The sequence below is a fragment of the Dromiciops gliroides genome, chromosome 1 (genome assembly GCF_019393635.1).
Source record: "Dromiciops gliroides isolate mDroGli1 chromosome 1, mDroGli1.pri, whole genome shotgun sequence".
Taxonomy (NCBI): domain Eukaryota; kingdom Metazoa; phylum Chordata; class Mammalia; order Microbiotheria; family Microbiotheriidae; genus Dromiciops; species Dromiciops gliroides.
The window spans coordinates 525122087-525149611 of record NC_057861.1 but is presented as its reverse complement, the minus strand read 5'-3'; the positions used below and the strand labels follow the sequence as shown (position 1 = coordinate 525149611).

General features: G+C 47.9%; 2 protein-coding genes across 2 annotated transcripts in view; one reads left to right on the top strand and one right to left on the bottom strand.

The window, feature by feature from the left end:
- Positions 1 to 8090, top strand: part of ITGAL (integrin subunit alpha L) — a 42230-nt gene extending 34140 nt beyond the window's left edge. The window contains exons 26-31 of the mRNA XM_043979369.1: positions 866 to 973; positions 1436 to 1492; positions 1638 to 1736; positions 1855 to 1950; positions 2056 to 2166; positions 5771 to 8090. Of these exons, the coding sequence (XP_043835304.1) occupies positions 866 to 973; positions 1436 to 1492; positions 1638 to 1736; positions 1855 to 1950; positions 2056 to 2166; positions 5771 to 5941 (642 nt within the window). The 3' untranslated portion in view covers positions 5942 to 8090. The remainder of the gene's footprint in view (positions 1 to 865; positions 974 to 1435; positions 1493 to 1637; positions 1737 to 1854; positions 1951 to 2055; positions 2167 to 5770) is intronic.
- A 4720-nt stretch (positions 8091 to 12810) lies between these two features.
- Positions 12811 to 25820, bottom strand: ZNF768 (zinc finger protein 768). Its single transcript, XM_043998213.1, has 10 exons — positions 25456 to 25820; positions 25174 to 25281; positions 23937 to 24843; positions 21834 to 21867; positions 17702 to 17785; positions 16213 to 16544; positions 15625 to 15915; positions 15332 to 15521; positions 14854 to 15004; positions 12811 to 14660 (listed from the first exon to the last, which is right to left on the bottom strand). Exons 1-10 carry the CDS (start codon positions 25613 to 25615, stop codon positions 13429 to 13431), a joined length of 3489 nt encoding a protein of 1162 aa, XP_043854148.1. The 5' UTR covers positions 25616 to 25820; the 3' UTR covers positions 12811 to 13428.
- Between the last annotated feature and the right edge of the window lie 1705 nt (positions 25821 to 27525).

The window sequence follows — 27525 nt, the reverse complement described above, 5'->3', positions numbered from 1 at the left end:
TTGAAATTCCACCAAAGATACTTACAAGTTGTGTGACCTTGAACAAGTCACTTCACTTATATGTGTCCCATTTTCCCCATCTGTAAAACAAAACCGTTGGCCTTGATAACCTGTAAACTCCCTTTCAGTGTTAAAGCTATGGTCCCAGGATCCAAACTTGAGAAGACTCAGAGACTCTCAACATTTTAGAACTGGAGGAGAGACCTTAGAGATGATCAAGTTTAACCCACTCGTTTCGTCTCTTCCTCAGAGGAGGAAACTGAGGCCCAGAGAAGGGAAGAGATTTGCCTAAGCTCATAAGAGTAGGAAGTTTAGAGCCCAGGTGGACTGATTTCCAGCTCACTCCTATTTCTACTCCACCAGACAGCTTCCTTCTATATTTTCCTCCAAACCACTGATTCCTTAAAAAGGTTGGCCAGCCAAAGAAGTTACAGGAAAATAATGTCACCCCCTGCTTCTTTGCAGAGCTGGGGAACTCTGGTTATGGAATATTGGGCATAATGTTATATGTGGTTGATGTGTGGGTTCATTTTGCTGAATTTCTTTTTTTTCCTATTCCTTTTCTGTTAGATTGGATGGCTCTCTGAGGAGAGGAAGGGAGAGTAATATATTTGGGAATTTCAGTGATATAAAAGCAAAAGATAGCAATAATTTTAAAAAATATTGGTCCAAATAAGGCTAAAGGCAGAGGCTTATCACTGTCCATAAGGACTTAGCTTAAGGTTAACCTGGAAAGGCAGGGCATGAGTCATCTGAGAGTTAGAGGGGACAAGAGTAGAACCTGGGGGTACAAAGGGTGTGAGAGATCTTGGGAAGCTATAGACGTAGGGCACGTGGCTACAATTTGTCTCTTCTCTGTCCCCAGGTGAAAACTTGGTTCTTTGTTGATGCCCCACCTACTCTGGAGGTCCTTGTCTTTGTGCCAAAAAGCCAGATGAAGGAATACTCTACAAGGAACTGGACTGTCCAAATGGTTAGTGTCAGAGGGAGCAATGGGAAAACCTGGAGGTTTGGGGACACCTGGGTCAAAGGAAGGGTGGGAACTCCTGGGCCTGAGCTAGGGGGATTTGTGTGCCTAGGGAGTAGTGATAGCTGTATCTGATGGGCAAAAGGGAGGCCTGGATCTGAGGGGCAACCTCAGTGTTTCAAATGCTCCTGTTTACAAGGAACCACATCATATTCTAGGCTCAATGAGTCTGAGCAGGCATTGGAAGTTGGGGGAGGGCACAAGATGCTTGGAGCTGAGCTAGGGAAAGGGCTGAATCAGCTAAGGTGGGCAAATCAAGGGTGAGGAATCAGTCTATGTCAGGATCCAATCAAGGAGGGAGCAGAAACTGCTGGTTTGTCTTCAGAGAAACCTGCTTCAATGCCTTTTCCATGCTCTGAGGTAATGGAGAATCCTCCCCTCCTTGCTCCATCCCCCTCATTCCTCTAGGTACCACCAGGACCCTGTTATCCTGAGGATCCGGATAAGTTGTTCAACCGCACTCAGGTAAGCACTGGAAGTGCTAGAAGGGTGAGAAGCAAAGATAGCCTAAGCAGGCTCATTCTTCAAATGTATCTCCAACCCCAGCAAGAAATCCTGGCATCTTAAAATTGACTTAATTCCTTTCTTCCCCTTTTTCCTTTTTCCCAAGGTCCATGCCCCAGGGCTTATCTTCCTCTGTGAAGTTGATTTTGGGAGACAGACATTGATCCAAGTGAGCGGGATGGTGGAGCTCACAGAAGAGATCCAGGTAGGCAGCCTGTGGGGTGGCTGAGACCCTTGGGCTTCATCTGATGGATGGGGATGGGGGGTGGGCCTGTGGGGTAGGGACTAGGCATAAGGCAGTCACTAAATTCTCCCTTTCTCAGGCCTCTTCCATGTCCAGCCTATGCAGCAATATCTCTGTGAACTTCAACTTCAGCAAATATTACCACCTCTATGGCGAGGAGTCTGCCCAATCCCAGGTATTATGCAGCATTCAGGAATCACTCTCCTTTCCTCTGACTCCTAGAAAATCTTCCTAGAAGGTAGAAAAACCCTCTCAACAAAATCTTTCTCTTCTCTCTTAGGTTTTGACAAAGGTGGACATTGTTTATGAGAAGAATTCTCTCTACATTTATGTGCTTAGTGGAATTGGTGGCTTGCTCCTCTTGCTGCTGATTTTTCTGGTTCTCTACAAGGTGAGGATCCCTTGGACTTGAGAAGGGCTGGGGTTGGGGGCAGCTAGATGGTGCAGTGGATAAAGCACCTGCCCTGGATTCAGGAGTACCTGAGTTCAAATCCGGCCCCAGACACTTAACACTTACTAGCTGTGTGACCCTGGGCAAGTCACTTAACCCCAATTGCCTCACCAAAAAAAAAAAAAAAAGATAAGGGAGAAGGGCTGGGGTAACTGAGGACTTTCCTCAGGGAAATTAGGAGCCTAGGAGTCTATCTACACCATGGACTGAGAAGCTAAGTGGAACTGAGGCTGGATGGCATCAGGGTGGGGTGGGGCAGGAAACCTGGGTTCTAGGTCCATGTCTGCCCTTGGCTTGCCATGTGCTCTTGGGTGGATCGCTTCTCTCCGGGCCTCCTCCATAAAAAGGAGGGGACCCAGGGCAGCTAGGTGGCACAATGGATAGAGCACCGGCCCTGGATTCAGGAGGATCTGAGTTTAAATCCGGCTTCAGATACTTGACACTTGACCCTTACTAGCTGTGTGACCCTAGGCAAGTCACTTAACCCCAATTGCCTCACAAAAAAAAAAAAAGAGGGGACCAGACTAGATGAGCCTTAAGGTCTCTTTCTTCTCTGCTGTTCTAGGATTTTAGACGGTCCCATGGTTGGCAGAGCCATCCCTGGGATCATGGCATCATAGATTTAGACCTAAATTTTTGGGTCTTAGACGCAATTTTGTCCAACCTCCTTATTTTCACAGAAAAGGAAACAGTCCTTTCGAGGTTAAATGGCTTGACTGGGATCACATAGGTAGTAAGTAGCCAGGCTTGGATTTGAACCCATGTACTCTGATTCCCATTTCAGCATATCTTCCACTGTACCATGTTTCCTTACCTCTTGTGGTAAATTGGGTGGGTAAAGGAACTAGCCATGGTCCTTAATGATCTTAGCTTCTTGGGGGTGGTGCCCACTCCTCTTTGAAGTTTATCTAAGAAATTTGTTTCCCTTTTGCTCCAGGGATTTCACTTTTTACTACTTTACCAATCAAGGAAGCCCATTTGGGGTACTTATTTCCCTTGGCCTTTCCGGTCCCTAAACCAGTTTGGCGTCCTGAGTTCAAAGATTTATGGTACATTGTGCCCCCTGAGTGTAGTGGGAAGAGAGTTAGATTCAGTATCAAGTTTGGCTCTGATGCAAGCCAATCACATTAGATAAGACAATCAATTTCTTCAACTTTAATAGCCTCATCTATAAAATGGGACACACCACTGTTTGCATTATCTACCTCACAGGACTTCTGTGGGAAAAGGGCTTCATACTCTTTTTTGTTGTTTAGTCATTTCAGTCATGTCTGACTCTTCATGACCCATTTGGGGTTTTCTTGGCAGAGATACTGGAATGGCTTGTCATTTCCTTCTGCAGCTCATTTTACAGATGAAGAAACTGAGGCAAACAGGGTTAAGACTTGTCCAAGGTCACATAGGTTGTATGTGTCTGAGGCTGGATTTGAACTCATGAAGATGAGTCTTCCTGACTCCAGGCCCACTCACCATGTCACCTAGCTGCCTGCTTCACACTCTACCAATGTGAATTATTACTGTAATTTTTCCAGTTCTCTGGTGCCCCCATCACCCCAAAAGAGAATGGTGTCTCTAAGGAGAAAATGACCAGGTGATTTGTGGTTCTCCTGCCTAGGTACTCTAGACCAGTGGTGTCAGAGGCTACTAAACCTTATATAAGGATTCCTGCTAGCTCTCTATTGACTTCATTATAAAATGTAACTATTTATGTTTTATTGTATTTTTATTTATTTTGTTAAGTATATCACAATTACATTTTAATCTTGTTCTGGTCTACTGAAAAGAGTTACTGTTACTATATGACACCTCTGCTCTAGGTAGAACTCACTGTTGTATTCTGAAGTCTAGGTTCTCTCAGCCAGTTAGGAAGCCCCTTGTTAGGGTGTGTGTCTAGGGCAAAGTCAGGGAGATGAGTGGGATTCTTTCATAGTCATTCACTCAATTAAGATGATATCCTTGGGGCAGCTAGGTGGTACAGTGGATAAAGCACTGCCCCTGGATTCAGGAGGACCTGAGTTCAAATGTGACCTCAGACACTTGCCATTTACTAGCTGTATGACTCTGGGCAAGTCACTTAACCCTCATTGCCCCGCCCCACCCCCCAAAAGATATCCTTCATCCTTACAAAATTGATGGGAGGAGGGAATAGGGAAAAACAAAACTATCACCCACAATTTAAATTTCCCCCATCATCTCAAAATTAGAAGACACAACCCTTTGGACAGGACATTCAGGCAAGCCTGCTTTTGGCACAAGGTGAGTGCCTTGGACCCCTTTCATGCATTGCCTACTGGGCAGTGACTCAGGGAAGCAGCAGGTAGGGGAGATGTACCCCACCATCCCTCGATGCTCACATTCAGTGCATACACTGACTCCTATCCCCAAGCCCCAGGGCTAGGCTGGTCTTCTGCCTACTGTGGAGTCACTGAGAAATACAGTGACCACAAAGCTATTGCTGTTACTGATCCCCTTCGAAATGAAATATTCCTGCAAGATGTCAATCTCCTTTCCTAAATTATTCATTTTCTCAGTTGATTTTATTATTATTTTTGCAAATACAATATTAGCTTCCTTTCAGGAGTCAGTTCCTTTCAAAACTAGACTTCTCACCATAGTAGGGCTGTGGCCCTGGTGCCCCAAATTCAGTCCTTCAAATGCTTCTATCCACATTTTCTGGAATCAGTGAAATTAATATGAAACATTGCTCCAACTCACAGAGCCAATAAATAGCTGAGCTAGGATTTGAACACAGATGTCCTGATTCTGAGTTCTGTGACCTTCCTATTCAGTACTAGCCACTGTGGGGAAACTGGAAAGAAGTGGCCCTGCTTTTTTTTGGGGGGGGGGCAGAGCTGTGTTGTATACACAAGATAAACAAAGATTCAGGGATCCCAAGTGAGTGAGTTGAATGGAGTGTGTCAGGGAAGGCTTCCTGAAGGAGGTGAATTATAAGCAAAGGTAATGAATGAAGGAATGGAAAAGCATGTATTAAATCCTTCTATGTGCAAAATTCTAGGCTAAGTGCTGGGGATACAAAGAGAAAAGGAGGGGCAGCTAGGTGGTACAGTGGATAGAACACTGGCCCTGGATTCAGGAGGACCTGAGTTCAAATCTGGCCTCAGACACTTAACATTTACTAGCTGTGTGACCCTGGGCAAGTCACTTAATTGTCATTGCCCCACAAAAAAAAATAATAAAATAAAAAGAGAAAAGGAAGAGGTTCTCACTCTGAATGGGGATAAAAGGATTGGCAATTAAAAAAAACTATTGAGGGGGCAGCTAGGTGGCACAGTGGATAGAGCACCAGCCCTGGAGTCAGGAGGACCTGAGTTCAAATCTGGCCTCAAACACTTGACACTTACTAGCTGTGTGACCTTGGGCAAGTCACTTAACCCCAATTGCCTCACCAAAACACCCCCCACCCCCACACACAAAAAACTATTGAGGATCCTCTGGGTGTAGGAAGAGGGCATGAGCAGAGGGATGGAAGGATCAGTGTTGGTTTGGGGGAACATCACATTCTCTTTTCTCTTCTCATGGGCAGATTGGCTTCTTCAAAAGGGGCCTTAAAGAGAAGATGGAAGCTAATGGTGCAGTCCAGGATGGAATCACAGATGAGGCCTCCAGTCCCTCTGCTGCTGCTGCTGACCCAAGCTGTACAGAGCTCCTTTCCCCAGAGGAAGGAGGAGGAGGAGGAGAAGGATGTGCAGACTGAAACCTGAGCTGTCAGGGAATACCCTAGGGATCCTGAGTCCTGATCCTGGGGCCCCAAAGTCAGAAAAAGTCCAAGGGTAGTAATTAGGAATCCTGAGATCTAGTATTAGCATGACCATCACCTTGTCATAGGGCCTTGTATGTCTCGCCTATTTTTGCTGATTTTATGTGTCTGTCCCTTTAAATTTTCAAATTTTTTTTTCTTCTACCTGCTTCTAATCTATACTTTTCCTTTCTCAAACTTGAGCAGGCAAACAGGGAGATATGAGGAAAAGTTTTTGAGACAATTTTAGGCTTAGTTTATAATAAGACCCTGTTAGGGTTTCCTATGTCTGTTTTTCATTTAGTAAGGTAAATTTTGAATTACATTATGGGGATTAAACATACCAAATCCTCCTATATTGCTCAGGAGTCTCCTTTAGGAAAGCTCCTCATGGATTGGGATGAGGATAAACTGAAAGTGAAGCCAGGAATGAAAACTATTTCAGGTGGCATAAGAATTATTCTAACTTTAAAAAAAAATTATTCTAACTTATAACCATTGTGGCCAGAGTACAGATCATTTGATTTCCAAACATTGAGAGATTTGCAAATAATCCTACACCACATATCCCCCAAAGATTTAATTTATTGGGAACTCTGGTTTGGATTGAGCCAGGAGAGCACGTGGGGGGAGACGCCAGTTTCTTGTGCCTTCTCCCCCACTCCTGCCTTGCCATGTGGGCACTCGCCTCTGAAAACTGCCTCACCTGCTCCTTTTACAAACTCCTCTGTTCTCAGGCTTCTCAAAGTGACTTTTCTTTTCCCTCACATTCTCAGATTCTCACTCTAGCCATCCTACTTTATGCAGAGTTGTTTTCCCACCTGCAGCTCCCAGCCTATGCCTTTCTTTTGCATGCCTGGAGGCAATAACCTAGCCTCTTCCAGAAGCCTCTGCCCCCCTGGCTCAGACCACTGTGACTGCGGGAGACAAGGGAGCCCAGGCCTAGCCTGCTTCTCAGGCTAGAACACTTCTCCCAGGTCCCCCTGTGGTCCCCGCCCACCAGCTAAGCTGCCATGTTTAAACTCCAGAGCTGCATACAAGGAAGCAGTGGCCCCACCCACTCCAGTGTCTCTCCAGGTGGCTGAGACCCCACATCCCCTGACCCCACCTCCTGCTCCTCCCACCATGGGGGTAATGAAGTTACATCTTCTCAATTTATTCTCCATAGGGGGATTTACAGTAATATTAAGTTTCTTAAAATGTGCTTTAATTTTTGTTTTTATTATATCTGTTTCATATGTAACAACTGGACAATGCATAATTGTAAAATCTCTAAAAGGTTCTGAATTTGCTTAGACATATTTTTTTAGAACTCTCATTGTTTGATATGGTTATTGACAAACTTGTTTGAAGTTGTGTTAAGATTAATTTTGTGGGGCAGCTAGGTGGCACAGTAGATAGAGCACCAGCTCTGGATTCAGGAGGACCTGAGTTCAAATCCGGCCTCAGACAATTAACACTTATTAGCTGTGTGACCCTGGGCAAGTCACTTAACCCCAATTGCCTCACCAAAAAAAAAAAAAAAAAGACTAATTTTGTAGTCGACTTTCCAGTTAAGCTTAGCATCAGCATCTGAAGACACCTGAGAGACTTCTCTGCAACCACACCTGAGACCATGCCCAGAATCCAGAGCTGCATCCAGATGACACCCCAAGAATCATCTGAGATAAGACTTCCAAAGACTTAAATGGACATTTTCCTTTTTGTTTTCCTTTTCCTATTGCATACACTGTTTGTAATATCTACCTCCTAAAGGGGACTGCCCCCTTTAGTTTTTGTCAATGCATAGCTCAAATGTCTTTTCTCTCCCTTTTATTCCCCCTCACATTGTTAATCATCATGGGTCTCATGGTTGAGAGCCCTTTGTAAAGTATTTTAATATTATTGCTTCATTTAAGGAAGCCATGTTTCTTAACCAAGCACAGGGGAGTTTGTGAGAAAATAATGGGGTTTTTGGGGGCCCCCACTCGAAGGAGTCTTGCCTGACCAGAAAAAAGAACTGTGGGTTCTGATTGAACCATACTGTTTCTACTTTTTAATTGTTTTTCTTTTTTGAGGTTTTCCCTTATTTTCTGATTCTTCTTTTACAACATGACTAATGCAAAAATATGCTTAATGTGATTGTACATATATAACCTATATCAGATTGCTTTCTGTCTTGGGGAGGGAAGGGAGAGAGGGAGAAAAATTTGGAACTAAAAATCTTATGAAAACAAATGTCGAAAACTATCCTTACATATAACTGGAAAATAATAAAATCCAGGCGGCAGCTAGGTGGTGCAGTGGATAAAGCACCAGCCCTGGATTCAGGAGGATCTGAGCTCAAATCTGACCTCAGACACTTGACACTTACTAGCTGTGTAACCCTGGACAAGTCACTTAACCCTCATTGCCCTACCAAAATATAAAAATAATAATAAAATACATTTATGATTTAAAAACTACAATAAAAAATAATAAATAAATATCCCTGCCTTCAAGGAGCTGTTGTTATTCATACCATAGTTCATCCCTTTTAGCTGTGATGACCAGAAAGGACAGTGGGAAGCAAACACTCATATGTATCTTGGGTATGGTGAAAGAATCCTAAAAAACATGGCTCCTGACCCCCAGACCCTCTTCCCCAGCCCTGATAGAACTGAATTTAATTAATACATTATTAATCCATTTCCTGTTTCATCCAATTCCTCTCCTTCCTCACTCTGCCTTCACATCCTTCTTCAAGACCTCCTGGGCAAGTCACTTAACCCTCGTTGCCCCACCAAAAAAAAAAAAAAAATTCCAACAGAAAAACAGGAATGGTTGGATCAGTGTGAGCAAAAGCTCTTCATAGTGGGAACATTGGCAGCAGCAGGAGATAAGACTGGAGAGGTTGGGAACAGATTACAGCGAGCCTTAAAGGCTGACATGTTTGTACTTGGAATCATACACTGGTAGATCATCTGTGAAATCTAGTATGAAACCTGGAGTTTATCTATAATCTTCTCATTCCACAGATGAGGAGACTGAGGTAGAAAGATAGCAAATGACATGTTTTTTTCCTTCTCTGATCTTCATCTTGTCTCCAAGGATTCAGAAGATGCTTCTCAACAATGGGAGAGGCAGAGGGTAAGAAAGATGTTTCCAGTTATTTCCCACATCACACTATGTCAGTGGCTCCTGTATCTCAGAGAGACACATCCCCATGTCTATGATCCTTCAGAAAGTTAGTGTGACAATGGGTAAAAGCCTGGGTTGGAAATTAAGGGATATGTGATCTACTTCTCACTCTGCCACTAACTTGCTGTATTGTCTCGGGCAAATCACTGAACCTCTCTGAGCCTCCTTATCCTCATCTGAAATGGATATAACAATACCTTCCTTCAAGGGGACTGTTCCCAAACTAAAATCATACATGTTGTTACTTTGTTAACTGGGAACTACATGGATACAGTAGTGGAGGCATAACTAGACAATAATTTCTGTGAAAGAGACTTGGGTTTTTTAATAAACTACAATTCAAAAAATATTTACTACAAATCTAAGATGAGTAAGCAGTATTGTATGGAAGCCAAAAAAAGACCACTAATACGTTCCCTTTGCTGAACTTCCCCCCCACCCCAAGCCTACACCAGATTTGAGATATATTTTGTGTTTAGGTCAGTCTTATTTGTCAAACCCTGCATTGATGTGTTTCTTTTATAAGCTAACCAGAGGACAAAGAAAAAGAGATTTCATTAAATAGCATTAGAAGATGATAACAAAAAAGATTTCCCCGGGGGCGGCTAGGTGGTGCAGTGGATAAAGCACCGACCCTGGATTCAGGAGTTCCTGAGTTCAAATCCGGCCTCAGACACTTGACACTTACTAGCTGTGTGACCTTGGGCAAGTCACTTAACCCCTACTGCTCCGCAAAAAAAAAAAAAAGAAAAAGAAAAGATTTCCCCATTAACATAGATGTCCACTCTTCTACAGGTTGCCGTGCCACAAACCAGGGAGGAAACACATGCAGTGACAAGCATTTTTACCAGGGATTATGCAATAGCAGGAAATATATGTAGCCTGTGCATGTGTCTGGGCCAACTCACACTAGGGGTATTTAGCTTGAATGAGGGAAAATTAGGGGAACTTGATGACTGTCTTTTTCATATGGAAGATGGGTTAAACTTGCTTTGTTTAGGACTCACCCACAGAGCAGAACTAGGAGTAATGGATAGAAGGTACAGAGTCAGATTTAGGCTCAATAGAAGGGAAAGTGTTCTAACAGAACTGCCTAAAAGAGGAATGGTCTACTTCAGTAAGGTGATTGTTTCTCATCACTGTGGAGCTGAACCCTTGTCAGCATGTTGTTAAAGAGATTCTTATGTAGATTCCATTTGGACGAGATGACCTTTGAAGCCCCTTGTAGCTTAGAGATTTGGTGATTCTGTAATAGAGATGCAACGAATTTGAAAAGAGGCTTGGGAATCAGGATGGTGGTACAAAGGCTTCTGCCTAGTTTGGGGACCATCCTTTCCTGCTCGGAGAAAGCATCTCTGAACATTTTGGACAAATAAGAGGCCATTACCTTGGAGATTCATGACTTAACCAGGTAGTCTGGAACTAAAGGTATATTTGCTACAATTCTAAGGTCCATCCATTATATCTGAGGGAATAGGACAGACTGAAAGAAATGAAGGGATGTGGTATGAGGGCATTAGCCTGAAATTCTTCATCAGCCTCTGTCCTCTTGTCAAAGGTCAGATCTCATTGAGCTAGCAGGGATGGTTGTTGGGGCAAGAGTTGCCTCTGGGCTCCCTCTGGTGGTCAGAGTGGATACAGAGTTTGGGACATCCATTCCTTGATTCAACAAATACTATAGGTGTATGGGGCAGTCAGGGACCTTTGGTGTGATGGCTTGCTGAGTACTTTTCAGGGCTGCTCATTCAACTCTCAGCTGTGACTCCAAGAAGCTGTAGTAGCACGTACAGCTTCCAGACAGGCTAAGCTAGGTTGAGGGTAACAGACAGGCCTCAAACCCCTCAGTGAGTTAGGGAGATGTATACCCCAAGAATTGAGAACTTTCCCTGACAGAATGGGTGAGAACAATTTGTTCCAATGGCCGCGAAGGTGCTTGGTCAGGCATAGAAGGTGCCATCCACTACATCCTGAGCCATTGCCAGTCATTTTGACTCTTGTCCTGTCACCCGACTTTAGACCTGTGATGTAATTGGTTCTCTTCCAAAATGAAGGACAAACAACTACTATTATAGGATTCTATAACTTCCTATTATACAAGGGGACAGCTGGGTTTCTCTACAGGAGTGGGGTTGTGCCCGTGGCTTCCTTCCTCCAGGCTCACCTTACTGGCTAGGAAATAATGTTTTTGCTACTGAAAGAAAAAGGAATTGCAGAGATGGGGATTTAAACTACCAGTGGTATGTGGCTATCTACCTTATAGAGCTAGGGGTATAAGCAGGGTATCACTTGAGTTGACTTAGGAGAAGACAGATGAATGTGTTCCCATCGTTCCATCATTCCTTTGGGGAGGTACTTGACTTGGAGAGCAAATGATACCTGAAAGCAAGGATTTCCCAGCACAGAGCTAAGAAATCAATGGTCTGCACCATTAAAGGGTTAAGGAAAAGGGGTTGGGTTGGGCTGGGTCACACTAGAACTTGGGTGACAATGCTCTCTCACCAGGTTGGTGGTGCCAGACAAGAAGCCCAACTTGAAAAGAAAAATAGGTAAATACATGTGAATCAGAATGAAAATACTACCTTGTGGTTCTCTACACATCATAGTACTTATCCACTTCCGGTTAGAGCTCTCTCCTTGGTCCTGTTCTCCTGGCCAATGTTGCTCTCCCCCCCAACACCCTATCAAATTTTCATTCCCTTAGGCCATGTTGTAGAGGTGGCTAGGTGGTGAGAGTGCTGGGTCTGAAGTCAGAAGGACCCGAGTTCAAATTCAGACTCAGGTACATAATAGCTGTGTTACCCTGGGCAAAGTCACTTAACCCTCAGTTTCTTTTCCTGCAAAATGAGCTGGAAAAGGAAACAGCAAACCACTCCATTGTCTTTGCCAAGAAAACCCCAAATGGGATCACAGAGAGCTGGACACGACTGAAACAACTCAACAACAAAAGCCATATTGCAGCCAGTCAGTGGCTCAGTTCTGGAAAACTGAAGACCAAAATGCTAAAGAGAGTAGGGATATATGAGGGGAACCAGGGCAGACTCAGCCAGAGGGCTCTACCAAGTGTTTCTAATGGAAACCTTTGAAAACAAAACAAAGCCAACCCTTCTCCAGCCCGAGGGCCTCAGGCAATCTGACCTCTTCACCTTGCCTTCCTCCCCCGGAGCAGAGATTCCCATTGGCCTCAGCCATCAGGGACTTTGATCCTAGACTGGAGCTGGAATGAGAAGCCACTAGGCTACACTTCCCTTAAGTGATTTTTCCCATACTTGGCAATTCCCATTTTGGCTAGGGTGGAATAAGCATGTATTAGTGTCTCTTCTCTGGTCTCCAAACAGTTTGGGTTCAACCTGGAATGGGCTGATCAGGATCGGGAATTGATAGTGATAGCTTAGCCACAACCCGGGGCAGCTAGGTGGTGCAGTGGATAGAGTAGCTTGCTTAGAGTAAGAAAGTTCCAAGTTCAGATCGGACCTCAGACATGTACTTAATCATGTTACCTCAGTTCCTCATCTGTAAAAAGGAAATGACAAACCACTCTAATATCTTTGCCAAGAAAAGCCCACGAGGTCACGAAGAGTCCAACATGACAGAAATGACTGATTAACAAAAGCCCCAACCCCAGATGGATGTATGAGGCTGAGGCACTCTATTTCCATAATGAGGTTTTTATTGAATCAGTGATGATGCAGCAGGATGGGGCAGAGGAGACCCCAGATTGAATGCTGGGGCCAGGCCCAATCCAGATACTCGGATCCCCACCCCAATTCTCAGTCCCACCCTCTCCCTGACTCCTAGTGGGCCTGGGAGCTCCCCAACTAAGCTAATTCCCACTCTATCTATCCACCTAGCGAGCTATCCCCCTACAGCTAGCAACTCGCCATCTCTGGGAGTCCAGCAGATGGCACTGGTGCATAGGCAGTCAGCATTCTGCCTATTCTTCTCCTCTGTTTCTCCCAAAGACTTTCAGAGGGCACAGGGAAGGCCTGCTCTTGGCTGTTGGCTCCTGCCCCTTATTTAAAAACTTTTTCTGGGATATTTTCCCAGAAAAAGCCAGAATACTCAATTCATCTTTCCTAGACCCCTCTCCTAGAGCATAGAGGTTTGTTTTTCTTACCCCAGCTTTTAAGGGAGGTTTTATGTTCAATTTCCTTCTCTGAAACCAAGTATCTGACCCTAACCCTTCTCCCTTTCCCCTCCCCCCAAAAAAAACTCTACCTATGTCTCTAGGCTGCTTATTCCCACCCCCTCCCAATGTGACCCTCTTCCTGCTTCCTGGGGTTCCATGGTCAGCGCCGCCCAGCTGCATGCGTCCGTTGGTGGCGAATGAGGTCGGAGCTCTGTGAGAAGGCCTTGCCACAGTCATCACACTTGTAGGGCCGTTCACCACTATGGACACGGTGGTGCTGAAGGAGAGTGGAGGAGCGGCAAAAGCCCTTTCCACAGATAGCACACTTATAGGGCCGTTCACCTGTATGGGAGCGCTGGTGCTGAATCAGTGTGGATGATCGATTAAAGGTTTTCCCACAGTCAGGGCAGCTGTAGGTGCGGCCAGGTAGGTGGGTGCGGGCATGAATGGCAAGCACAGAGCTCTGGCCAAAGCGTTTTCCGCACTCAGGGCACTTGAAGGGCTTCTCTCGGGTGTGGCTTCGGGCATGAGGGGTGAGGGCTGAGCGCTGTGAGAAGGACTTGCCACATATGCCACAGCTGTAGGGCCTCTGGCCTGTGTGGACACGCTGGTGGCTTCGAAGGGATGAGTTCTGGCTGTAGCACTTGCCACAATCCGGGCAACTGTAGGGTCGCTCATGGCTATGGGTGCGCTGGTGGCGCAGGAGGTAGGAGCTGTCGCCAAAGGCCTTGCCACAATGTGGGCACTTGTAGGGCTTCTGGCCTGTGTGGGTCCGCTGGTGGCGGAGCAGGTAGGAGCTGTCAGCAAAGGCCTTGCCACAACGGGGACACTTGTATGGTCGTTCACCTGTATGTGTGCGCTGATGCTTGATGAGATCAGAGCTTTGTGAGAAGGCTTTGCCACATACTTCACACTTGTAAGGTTTCTCTCCCGTGTGGATGCGCTGGTGTTGAATCAGTGTGGAGCCCCTCCCAAAGCTCTTCCCACAGATACCACAGATATTGGGTCGAGGGGGCTGCCTACCTTGACCTCGAGGGCCCCCACCACGCCGAGATTGGCCGTGGATGGCCTGGGTGAGGTTGAGAGGGTTCTCCTGAAGAATCTCAAATCGGGGGTCAGTGAGCAGGGTCCCTGAGGGCACCTCAAAGGTGGTCCCCAGGGGCAGGTCCCTAGGGGCTTGATGTTCATACCCTTCAGTGTAGGAGTCCAGGGACAGATCAAGAGGATCCTTTTCCTCAGGGCTCAGGGGCATCTCAGGAATTTCATCAAAACCTGGACTCTGAGGTTCAACTCCAAAGGGTATCTCTTCAACATCTTCATTCTCAGAGTCTTCTTGCTGAGGAACCTCTTCCTCATTCTCACTCACACTCTTGGCTCTGCCACACTCACTGCCTGTGGAAAGAAGAGTAAAGTCAGAAACTCAACTTCCTTCATCTGTTAAATATCCTCTACTCCAATTTCCATCCCAGGTGTTCTGCATCTCGGTCCTCAGTCCCCTCCCACCCTTCCAACATTGCATGTCTTCTCCAATTCCAAGTATCCCCTCCCCGTACAATGGGCAGGATCGGGCCCCAGTGCCTCTCACCTGTGGGGGTGCCTCTCGGGCTCTCCGTCTCCTCGGGACTCTGGGGATCTAGGCCCCACGGCCTGGCCTCTCGCTCCATTTTAGAAATCAGGAGCTGAGGGAAGCCTCTGGGGAAGAACAAGAGTGATTTTCCCTCTCTAGCCCTACAAGTCTAAGCTCCCTCTCGGCGTGGGCCCGGGAGCCCCGCGGTCCAGGAGGAGTCACCTGAGCATCGGGCTCCCCGCAGCCCGGGGGACGCGCGGGAGCGCGTGCGTGTGCGCGCGCCTGTGGGGCCCTGCTCCCCTTCCCAGAATCCAGATGTCTTGACCCCAGGCCTCCAGCTCTCCCTCCCCGGAGCCCCGCCCCCTCCCCTCCCCCCTCCTCCCTCCTCCCTCCTTCCTCCAGTTCACTCTTTCCCACTTTCCTCCCGCGACCCCCGTCCCCTCTCAGAATCTAGGCGGCCTGAACCCGAGGATCGACGGCCCTCTGGCCCCTAGACACCCTTCCTAGGACCCAAGTGTCGGTGGCCCGGTTCCCCAGCCCCTTGCTGGGCTGCGGCTGCCCAGCCCCCTCCGTCCCCCCCCCCCGCCCCCCTGCACAGGAAGTGTCCGTGAGCGGCCAGCTCCCCGCTATGCTGGCGCTGCTGCCGCTCTAGGATTCCACGGAGGTGCGACTCGGTGGCATTAACCCTGTGCAGGGCCGATAGCCCCGGGGTGCGAGCCTGAGCGGGTGCTGAAGCTGCGAGGGGTAAGGATAATGGCCTGGACGCTCGGTCCCAGAGCCTAGACAGGCCGTCTGTCCGTCCGGCTGCTGGCCGCTCGACTCGTGCAAGCGTGCTCCGGAGCTCCGGAGCAGCAACCCCAGACTCTGGGGACCGCGAGGCGGGGAGCGGCCGGCCCTACAGGCTCGAGCCCTGGCTCTGGCTCAGCGATCAACCTCCGCCGCCGCCCCTTTCCTCTGACACGGGGACGGCGGGATCTCTGCGACGCGCCTTCCCCGGCCTTACAACGGGGCTCGGGAGCAGCGTGACCGTCAGCGAAGCCCTCCTGCTGCCAAGGGGAGAGCCCCTTCATGCCGCCCCCGCTAGTGAGCAAAACTCAGACCCAGGCCCCCCAGACTCACCCGGGCCCCCCCACCCCGCCTCTTGCTCATCCCTTCTCTCACAGACCTATTCTCCAGCCCTAATTCCCACCCCTCTTCCAGCCTGCCCCTCCCTCGGGTCTAGGATCGTTGCCAAGGAGACGGCTCCGCCGCCGGGGCGGAGCGAGCAGGATGGCCTGGAGGCTCCACCTTCTTTAATCCGAAGGGGGCCAGCGATTGGTCACATGGCGCTGTTGCCCCGCCCATTTATGTTCTTTTCCCGCCCCTTTTCCTCCCCACCGCCCCCCTGCTCGTGGGGGCGTTAACTGTAGCTCCCAAGCTCCTGGAGCCTCCCGCGGAGCCTGATTGGCCCGAAGGCGCTCGCGGGGCAGGGTCTTCCAGCTCCGGCGCACAGACCTCCTGCGGTCCTTCGCATCCCTTAAGTGGTCCCCACCCTTTCCGCCTGTTCTCCCTGACAACGGAAGGGAAAGCCACCCCCGACCACCCCTTTCCTCTGAGCTCTCCAAGTTCCGCCTCCCCCCACATTCCCCACTCCCACTCACCCACACCTCGATACCCTTCTTAGGATGCCCACGGATTCCAGATGCTAAGGGGTTAACGCTTTCCACCTTCTATAGCCAGGAAATTCTAGAGAGGACCTAGACAGGGAGGACCGAGCGCTTCCTTCCGCTTCCTGTCTCGTCCATACACCCTCCCGATCCCCCCTTGCCTCCCCTCCCGCCTACCCCCAGCTTGATTGAAATCTCAGGACTCCTAGGTACTCAGTTTCTTTTTCCCTCTCTCCGACATTCGTTGCCAAAGGGGTAAATGATCTTAGGGGGAAATGGGACGCGGAGAGGTGAGTGTATTGGGGAAGGGAGAGCAGGACACTCGGTTTTGTTGTTCGTTCCTTCAGTCGTGTCCGACTCTCCGTGACCCCATGGGTAGTTTTCTCGGCAAAGATACTGGAGTGGGTTGCCATTTCCTTCTTCAATGTGACCCCATTTTACAGATGAGGAACAGAGGCAAATAGAGGTTAAGTGACTTGCCCACACAGTGCCCGAGTCCCGGTTTGAACTCAGATCTTGCTGGCCTGGGCCCAGTGGAGCCTACTGACCAATGAAAGGCGTGTTAAGAAGGGAGCCTCCCGTGGATAGAGCACCGGCCCTGGATTCAGGAGGAGTACCTGAGTTCAAATTCGACCTCAGACACTTAACACTTACTGGCTGTGTGACCCTGGGCAAGTCACTTAACCCTAATTGCCTCACCAAAAAAAAAAAAAAAAAAAAAGGGAGCCTCCCTCCGGAGGCTTAGGTTCCAGACCGTCGTCCTCTCTCACAACTTCCACGAGGCCGCTGTGGAACATAGGGTTCCCCCAAAGCCTTGGGTAACCTCCTTCAGCTTTCCATAGTTTACATGCTTCTCTATTCCTTTCCCCCTTCCCCATTCCCCCAACTAAATGTCCCAGCACATTCCTTTTCTTGTCCCTGTCCCTCTGGTAATCCCACCCAAGGTCAGATGTTAGGACTGCAGTAGCACCAGAAGTGAGATCTGGGTACCTGGCTGCTAGCTCTCTTCCCTTCTGCTGGGCCAAATCCCAAATTCTCCACTTCTCATCCATTGTACAGCACTTACACGGGATGATGTCCACATCACCCCATGCCAGGTCAGATTGCAGGGTAATGGATTTAAACCCTTCGATAAATTTGGTGGGGTCCCCAAAATATCTACCTAATTTCTCTTTGATCTGTCACAAATCTGACAAGGAAAAAGGGACATGAACTCGTACCAGCCCAACCCGGTAGCCACTTCCCTCGGGGTAAACCAGTTGCTGAGGGGCCCATATGATAAGCCATTCCTGGTATGCAGTGGACTGAGAGCAAGAGGAAAGGGGGTCAGGAATTGTTGGCATGGAAAGGTATAAGGTAGGAGACTGAGATGGTGATGTGGGCAAAAGGGAGGACTTAGGGCGGGCAGGGACTGGGAGGAGGGATTTGGGAGTTCCAAAAACCTCAGAGGTGCTGAGGACCAGAGGAGAATGAGGAGGCAGGACCAAAGTAGAGGGGGAGATTGGGGAGGGGTCAAAACCAAGGTAGAGCCAGAGGTTGGGACTGGAGTGAGGAGAGGTTTATCCAGAAGATCACTCCGGATTTTCAATGGGTTTAGGAGGTGGAGGGGAGGCTAGATTCTTAACCAGACATATTGTATGCTGCTCGCTAAGCTTTGGGTCCTTGTGCCAGGGCCATAAAAGCCAGAACATAAGGTATTTCTGTCCACTTGCCCTCTCTAGGGCAGAAGAGATCCAATTGTAGGATAGTGTTAGAATTTAGGGTCCCATTTACTGGCCACACCTCCTGGTCCCCAAGGGTATACCAAGGCCAGGCAACAGTGCAATAAAAGATCATCCGCATTTCATCTCAAATGTGAAGTTTGGGGAACAGATCCCTGTCCCATCCCCACTACTTCCACCTGTGTCAAGTACACAGGGATACGACAGCAACCCAACACAGCAACCCGACAGACTCAGTGCCCATACAGGTGAGACTCAAAACAGGGCATCCTCTGTTTGTATAAAGCCTGCCAAACAGATACCGCCTGAGCCAGAGGCACAGGCATTCTATCCTGCTCTTAACTAAAGCCGGCTGCTAGACAAGGACCCCAGGGAAGTAGCGACTAGGGAGTTCTTTCTTACCTCCAGATGGAGGGTATCAGAGATTAGAAGTGATCTTCCTGGGGCAGCTAGGTGGCACTGTGGATAGAGCACCGGCCCTGGAGTCAGGAAGACCTGAGTTCAAATCTGGCCTCAGACACTTAACACTTACTAGCTGTGTGACTCTGGGCAAGTCACTTAACCCCAATTGCCTCACCAAAAAAAAAAAAAAAAAAAAAAGAAGTGATCTTCCTGGATTTCAGCACCAAGTTTTTGTTGTGGGAGAGCAAAGGTATGTATAGGTTCCTCACCCAAAAAATTGGAAGTCCATCTGAAGGCATGAAAGTATTTGAGGAAGATGCAGAGTGTGTGGCCAGGACAATGGAACAGCAATAGCAGAGATCAAGGTTGCTAGTGTGAGAAAATAATGGGTTTGGGGGTCCCAGAGGCCCCCCAACTTGAGGGAGCCTTGCCTGACCTATTTTAAGGCCAGTCCAGTTCAGGAGAATGGCAAAGGAAATGCAGATTGACCTTCCTGACTACCTAAAGGACCACCCTCAAGTCATGCCAATCAATGGACTTGCATGTTACTAGCCAATTAGCTTGGGTCAATGTGCAGTGACCCACCTCTACCTGAGAGAATAAAAACCCTTGGGACAAGGGGGTCCCTCTCCGCTCCCCCTCACTTTCTTCTCTCCCCTTCGTTCTCTCTTCTTTATCCTAGGTAAGGTAGGGCTTCTGAACTTTTGGAGCTATGTGCTCTCTCTTTACTAACATTTAATATGCTTTAATAAATGCTTAATGCTAAAAAAAAATAAATGCTTAATTCTGAAGACTGGTGCTATAGCCTCCAATTTATAAGTAGCAATATATTAGAAGCCCTAGCTAAGTTCCCTAAAACCTAGAACAGAGATAGGCAACCCCATATATTTTATTTTTTTCCCCTAGGGCAATGAGGGTTAAGTGACTTGCCCAGGGTCACACAGCTAGTAAATGTCAAGTGTCTGAGGCCGGATTTGAACTCAGGTACTCCTGAATACAGGGCCAGTGCTTTATCCACTGTACCACCTAGCTGCCCCAACCCCATATATTTTCAAATGACACACTAGCTTTATTGAGGATCAGGGGGATTTCCTCCTTCCCTTCTTGGGATTCTCTTTCACATACTTTGGGGGCAGCTAGGTGGTGCAGTGGATAGAGCACCGGCCCTGGAGTCAGGAGGACCTGAGTTCAAATCCAGCCTCAGACACTTGACACTTAGTAGCTGGGTGAGCCATGGCAAGTCACTTAACCCTCATTGCCCTGCCAAAAAAAAAGAAGTGCAGGGGAGAAAGGAGTGCATTCAGGGATAGCCTGGGCAAAGGCAAGGAGGCCGGAGATGGAGAAAGTAAGTCAGTTCAATTGGGAGATAGAGTCCCTGAAGGAGTGTAATGCCTAATAAGTCTAGATAAGTACATTAGTGCCAGATTGTGAAGGGCTTTAAATAGCAAGGCAGGGAATTTATATATTATATGCTAGGGGCTGTAGGGAGCCACTGAAGGTTTCTAAGTAGAGGAAATGACAACATGGTGAATGAACTCAATTTGGAGTCAGAGGACCAGGGTTCAATCACCAGTTTGTCACTTAGTACCCATGAGACATTGGGCAAATTATTTCCCCTAATTGGGCCTAAATTTCATCTGTAAAATAAGGGGGGTGGGGTACAGGTGGAACTAGGTGACCTTCTAGGTCCTTTCCAGCTCTAAATCTGTGATCCTGTGACATGATTAGATTCTTGCTTTGGAAATATTCCATGGGGAGAAAAGATTAGAAAGGGGAGGTCCACTTAAGAGGATTTGCAATAATGTATCTGAGAAGTGATGAGTGGGAAGGATCTGATAATAACCTTCAGTTTCAATTTCTTTTTTCTTTTTGTTTTTGGGGGCAGTGAGGGTTAAAGTGACTTGTCCAGCTAGTAAATGTCAAGTGTCTGAGGCCGGATTTGAACTCAGTTCCTCCTGAATCCAGGGCTAGTATTTTATCCACTTCACCACCTAGGTGCCCCACATTTCAGTTTCAGTGGTGCTTAAAGGTTTACAAAGCATTTTCCATAACAATCCTGCAAGGTAGGTTGTGTTGTGTTATTCCTGTTTTCTATATGAGGAAACACCACATCCATGAACATTGCCCATGAACACTTGTAAAACTAAGTGTAAGATCAGGATTCACACCTAGGTCTCCTGACTCATACTACTGTACCACTGCTTTCAGGGACACTGAAAAAGCTAGGAAATTGTTTCTGAAATGGCTAGTATCTGGATTCTCTCTTTCTTACCATTGGGACTGAGAATAAGAATGAGAAGAACCCCCAGTGGGAAAGTCCTGGGGAGAGGGGAATTTTCAAAGAAAATCTCAGGTCAGGGAACAGTGTCCCAAAAGTCATAGTTCTCTTTTAAGCTATTACAATTTACAGCAACAGCAACAACAACAACAACAACAACAACAAACAAACAAAACATTTACAACCGTGTTGCATCAAAATATTTCCAGCTTTCCAATATGTTTGACCCTCAGAAGATGAACTTGGCAAGGATACAGAGATTAAAGATGATTTAATTGACACTTTAATGGCTTTAAACTGCATTAAGACTTCTGGGACACCCTGTCTATATAGTTTCAGAAATTAAGCAGGGGCACCTTCTCTGTCTTTAGACATCCAGGTGGCTGCAGGGTTTATGGAAAGGATTTTGTCCAGAACCCCTACTTGGTCATTCAGCAAGCACCAGAGAATCCACATATGAGAAGCCCTATAAATACTCTGACTTTGGTAAGAACTTCCTACAGAACTCATACCCAATCACTTACCAGTATATCCAAATGTGGTCAGACTACCAGAAAGGCTTTTCCCAGAATATATATCATACATAAGAGAACCCACACTGAGAAATGATCATATTCCTGCCAGTTCTATAACAAGACCTTTAGCCATAGCCCAAATCAGAAGCCCCTACATGAGTCCTGAGGGATAAAGGCTTCCAAGTCAGGCTTCCTAGTTGTTTCATCACCAGCTTTCCCACTTGAGGCAGCAGCCTCCCTAATAGCTAGAGCATATGAAGTTTCTAACCAATCTTGTCACTGCCAGTGCCACTGCAATTGGAGGCAGAAGAGCCTACAGATGTCTTAACTGTGGGAAGTACTTTGGGGGTAAGCTTGGCCCTCCTCCAGCAGAGTGTGCTCATAGTGGCCAGAAGTCTAACCAAAGCACTGAGTCTAGGAAATTAATTTGCCTTACCTGAAGGGCCTCATCTCTAGGCCCAGTCACTGGTCTACAGTGAGGGTGTAGCAGTGGGGTGTTCAACTGTGGGTTTGGTCAGCTTGGTCCTTGTTCTGCATAAACGTGTCTATACTAGGTAGAAACCCCACATATCCTGAGTATAAGAAGGGATTCCGTGTGAACCCTGCTCTGTTTTTGCAGTAGAGGACATACCTAGAGAAGAGATGGCAAGAGGCCCCACTCAGAGAAAATAGTGAAGTATAGATGGGGGTCCAACCATTGGAGCATTATGTATAATTTGGAGCTCTAGGGGAATGGAGAGCTTTGTGGGAAAATAAAGGAAGTGAGCGTCTCTGGGTAGGTTCCCTTGCCTGGTATGGTGGGTATTGGCTTTGGGACCCTAACCTCACCCCTTCTTTGCACAATTCTCAGGTGTTAGAAGATAGACTACAGATGGCTTTTTAAAGGGGCTTTGGAAATTCATGCATGAACAATGAATGTCAGTGCCAATTGGCTAGATGCCTAAATTCATGCTGGTGAGATCTCTGTTGGGTTTGGTGGATAAGACCCTTATCATTCCACAGTCCAATGCCCTCTAGGGGCTATCTCTCTCAAACTCACATGCTTCAAAGCCATTGCCATGGGACACTTCTTTCAATGTAAAGGAGGAGCTACCCATTTCTTGGGTGGACGTTTCTAATGCTGAAGTTTGGGTTCAGTCCTAATAGTTGTGGGGTGAGAGTTAAAGGGGGATCAGGTTGGGGAAACCCATAATATGACACTAACAGGTCCCCAACCAATAGATATGGACTCAACATTAGGAGGTAGCCTCATGCAACACCACTGGGCTTTTAGATAAATGTCTGTTCCTGGAGAGCAATGATTCATCTTGCCAATTGAGAAGCCATTCTGAACTCTGGGTCTGTGTTCTGCCATGAGTCTGAACTGGCTTCATTTTTGGTTCTCAGAGTCTAGTGTTGAGGGCCTCAAGCACTCTGGGTTGGTAGAGAACTGCTTCCTACCCACAAAGAGATTAGTGAGAGGCTGGAGGCCACACAAGCCACTTCTCTTTCCTCTGTACCCAGGTCCCTCAACCACCTAAACTCCCATTTTCTGTTCTACCTGCTTCAGAAAGTTCAGGTGAACTTTAAAATGGTCAGGTGTCATCCCAAACCTCAGTCTCCTCCATCACCCTTTCCAGATCAATGAGTGTTCAGTTGGGTGTGATGGTATAGGGGCTGGGAGAATTTTTTCTTGTTTCCATCTGTACCTTAAAATGTTATCTTTTCTAACATTTTCCCATTCCTGCTGCAGTAAGGAGGAAAGATATAGAAAACAAAACTCTGGTTGAAGAGGATGGTTGGGGGAGGGAAGAGACTTAGATCCCCAGCTACACCATCATGATATAGAGGCTGTTCTTAGGAAAACTCCTTCACTGTCCTACAGTATACAAAGGAGGGAGGTCCTGACCCTAACACAGCCAGGAACTGCTGTGGGGAAGGGAAAGTAGGTTCCCTGCTAGGAACCAACTCGGGAAAGACCAAGAATAAGGTCAGGCTCAAAACTGAGAATTCAGGGATACTGGATAGCCATTCCTTTGGAAGAGGGGCAGTAGAGAGATGTGGCTTTGAAGCATGGTAAACTCCAGAAAAGGCACCTAAGTGGCTCAGTGGATAGAGCACTGGGCTAGTCAGGAAGACCTGAGTCAAAATCTGGCTTCAGACATTTACTAGTTCTGTGACCCTGGGCAAGTCACTTAACTTCTGTTTGCCTTAAGCCACTAGAGAAAGAAATGGAAACTCACTCTAGTATCTTTGCCAAGAAAACCCCATGAACAGTATTGGTGTGGTAAAGTCCATGAGGCAAAGAGTCAGACACAACTTGAATAACAAACTCCAGAAGGGAGGGGGAAGACAAGCATCCTTACTCATTAGGCCCTTAGGGAATTGGTACAGCAGCTCTGTCCATGGTACAACTCTTTGGCTTTCTCAAACCATTGGAGGAGGCAATAGCAATGGGTTTTAGGACTATCCTTGGGCCTTCCCTTTTAGACTCTACGTCTAATTCTGGGACATCCTTGGATCTTTGGTTTCTCCCATCCCATAGTCCTTAGCCAGTCACCCACACTCCTGGAAGATCTCTGGGTAGTGCTGGAATCCCACTGGGGGATCTAAATCTCCCCGGACAGAGGTAATTTGCACAGGTGGTACCTCAGCCAATTGGCCCCTCCTGCCTCCAGCACCAGGCCGATGGATCCACTGATGTTTGGCCACGGCTGACTTCTGACTGAATCGCCTCCCACACTCAGGGCAGGGATAGGGCCGCTCACCACTGTGGGTTCGTCTGTGAGCAACCATTTCTGAACTCTGCCGAAAGCAGCGTCCACAGTCAGGACAAGGGAATGGCTTTTCACCTGTGTGAGTACGCTGGTGGCGCCGTAGGTCTGAGGCATGGGCAAAGGCTCGGCCACAGTCAGCACAGGGGAAGGGTGTCTCACCAGTGTGGACACGACGGTGCTGAGATAGGGCTGAGCTCTGGCTGAAGCATCGGCCACAATCAGCACACTGGTAGGGCTTCTCACCAGTGTGGACTCGGAGATGAGTGGTAAGGGCTGAGCGCTGAGTAAAAGCCCGGCCACAGTCTGGGCAGCAATGAGGTCTTTCTCCCCTGTGGATGGCTCGATGCTTACTCAACGAAGAGGCCTGGCCGAAGCCCTTGCCACAGTCAGGGCAACGAAAGGGCTTCTCACCAGTATGGGTGTAGATGTGTTCCACCAGTGTGGAGCGCCAGGCAAAGTGCTTCCCACATATGTTGCAGCCGTGGCGTTTGTCAGTCCTGGGTGATGAAAGGTTGATACACAGGCTGGGGTTGGAGGGAGGGCGGCCCCGGGGAGCAGAGGGAAGCTTTGCTGGCTGATTCTTGTGTTTCCCAGCCCTAGTTGTGAGCTGTCCAACATCTTCCAGTCTCCTGATCACAGGTCCTTCCTCATCTCCACACATCTTCCTATTTTCCTTGTTCTTAGCTCCTGCTGTAAAAAGAATAATTCAGACTCCAACTTATTTTGATTATTTTAAAAAATAAATTCTGCTAGTGCTATCTTTTGCTTTTATATCATCTATCTCCCTCCCCCTCCCCCCCAAAGAATCATACTTTTTAACAAAGAATTGTTTTATTTTTTTAATCCTACTCCCCCACTGTGTGACAGAAGCCTTTTGGTGAAACCACCCTCCATCAGCCACGAAAAAGAACTAGTTTCCAAGTTAAAGCTGACAATTTGGTCACTGTCACCCAAATAATCCTGAGTCAGAACTTAAATCTCTCTGGATTCCAAGTCCAGCACTCTGCACCCATCCCTCACCTCCACAGGTTACTGCCTTCTCCCATTCACCCTCGGGAGAGTTGGCATCTGACTCCCAGGCTTCTTGTTCCATCCAGGAGATGAGCGCCGGTTTGGGACCTGGAAATCCTGAGGGGAGGGGGAGTTGGGGGAGTGGACACGGAAGATTATGGTGGAGGGCCCCAGAATCCAGGGAATATCTGACCCCTCGTCAGTCATCCTGGCGGTCCCCTCCCCACTACCCTCAGCCTCTCCGGAGCCCACCGGTCCCCCGGCCCGCCCACGCGCGGCCGCGCCCCTCACCCAGCGCGCCCAGGTGGCCATAGGTCTCCCGCATGACGTCCCTGTAGAGGGCCCTCTGCGCGGGGCGCAGCCGTCCCCACTCGTCCGGGGAGAAGTACACGGCCACGTCAGCGAAGCTCACTGGGCCCCTCGCCCCCGGCCCGGGCCCGGCCGCGCTCATCCTCCGCGGCGCAGAATGCCCGGGGGTAGCCCCCTTTTGGCTTCAGCTCCCTCGGGCAGCCCTGGCTCTGCCCACGCAAGACAGCGAGGAAGCGAGAGGACCGGAAGTGTTTACTAGACCACCGCCGTGACTGATGGCGTGAGAAGCTGGTGGCTTTTTATCCACTTCCAGTTGGGCAGGAGGTGACGGGGGTGGGAGGTGGGGGGGGGGTGTAGAGAATGAAGTTGCGGGCGGGGGCGGGGGAGAGCGATGATCGAGGGGTGCCCTCAGAAAAGATGGCGGCGCTCCAGCTTCACTGCTCTGCCTCAGGCATTGGGCTCCCCTAGCTGCTTTCAGATATTGACCTTACCCAAGATGGCGCTACTCTGCTTCAGTCTCTGCTCGATTTAAAGGTTCACGGTCATCGAACATCTGTAGTCCAGCGATGCCCTCACAAACCGGCCAACCTGAGTTGGCGCATGCGGATTAGCAACAGTAAGAGAAGGATGTATGACTTTTCCTGGGTTTCATCCACGGGTGTCTGAACCCGTGAACCTAATCTATGAACTTTGGCTATCCGCAGCAGATGCTCTGACTCGAGCTCTCATTTTAGAGATGCAGGAAACTCGGGGCTAAAGAGGTTATGACATATCAGTCACACAGCAAATACAAGAGGCTTGCAGTTTCCGTTATTCCAATAAACCCAAGCCCCTAAGGAAAGTTTGGCCGTCTGCTCTCACTCTAGATCCAGATTCACTGCAAATAGTCAGGAGCAAAAAGGTCCCTCGACAAGTATGGGGTTCTTCAAAATGTTATACAGAATATAGGAATCTGATCCTAGGTACTTCGAGGAATACCAAAGGAGGCTGAGGTTAAGGATGCTTTGAAAGCGACACAAATTCCTTTTCCTCCAAGGCTTCTTACATGAGTGCATTCCCTCTTCTACATGAGCTTCAGACTTCTTGGGACAGAGCCAGACTAGTTTGTCTGGAATATAGGTTACATTTGAGGGAGAAAATGACCTGAGGTTGGAAAATTAGGTTACAGATAGTGAAGAGTTTTGAATACCAGGGCTGAGTTTGAACTTTATTTAAGAAAAATAATGGTGGGGCAGCTAGGTGGCGCAGAGCACCGGCCCTGGAGTCAGGAAGACCTGAGTTCAAATTTGACCTCAGACACTTGACACTTATTAGCTGTGTGACCTTGGGAAAGTTACTCATCCCCGATTGCCTCCCCCCCCCAAAAAAAAAAAACAAAAAAGAAAGATAATGGTGTGATCAAAGTGATGTTAGGAAGATTAATCTATCCCTTGTATGCAAAATGAATTGGAGTAATAGAAACAACTGTGTTATGAAGTGGTTTCAGTAGTATTGAGTGATTCAAAAAAACACACACACCTAAACTAGTATGGTGACTGTTATGGGGGAAATTGGGTGGGGGTTTGGAGTAGGGGTCCTTAGGAATTCCTCTTTAAAGAATTACATCCTGGGGGCAGCTAGATGGTGCAGTGGATAGAGCACCGGCTCTGGATTCAGGAGTACCTGAGTTCAAATCTGGCCTCAGACACTTGACACTTACTAGCTGTGTGACCCTGGGCAAGTCACTTAACCCCAATTGCCCCGCAAAAAAAAAATAATAATAATAATTACATCCTGGGGCAGCTAGGTGGCACAGTGGATTCAGGAGTACCTGAGTTCAAATCCGGCCTCAGACACTTGACACTTATTAGCTGTGTGACCCTGGGAAAGTCACTTAACCCTCATTCCACCCCCACACACAAATCTTGCACACAAATCCAATTAGAGTAAAATAGTAGTTTATTTAGGTGCTAGGGAAAGGAAACCAAGAGAAGTTCTTGGACTTCGAATAGGGAGAAGGCATGGCACAGAGGTGTGGCTCTCTGAGATACCTTTCTCCTCCAGCAGGAGACA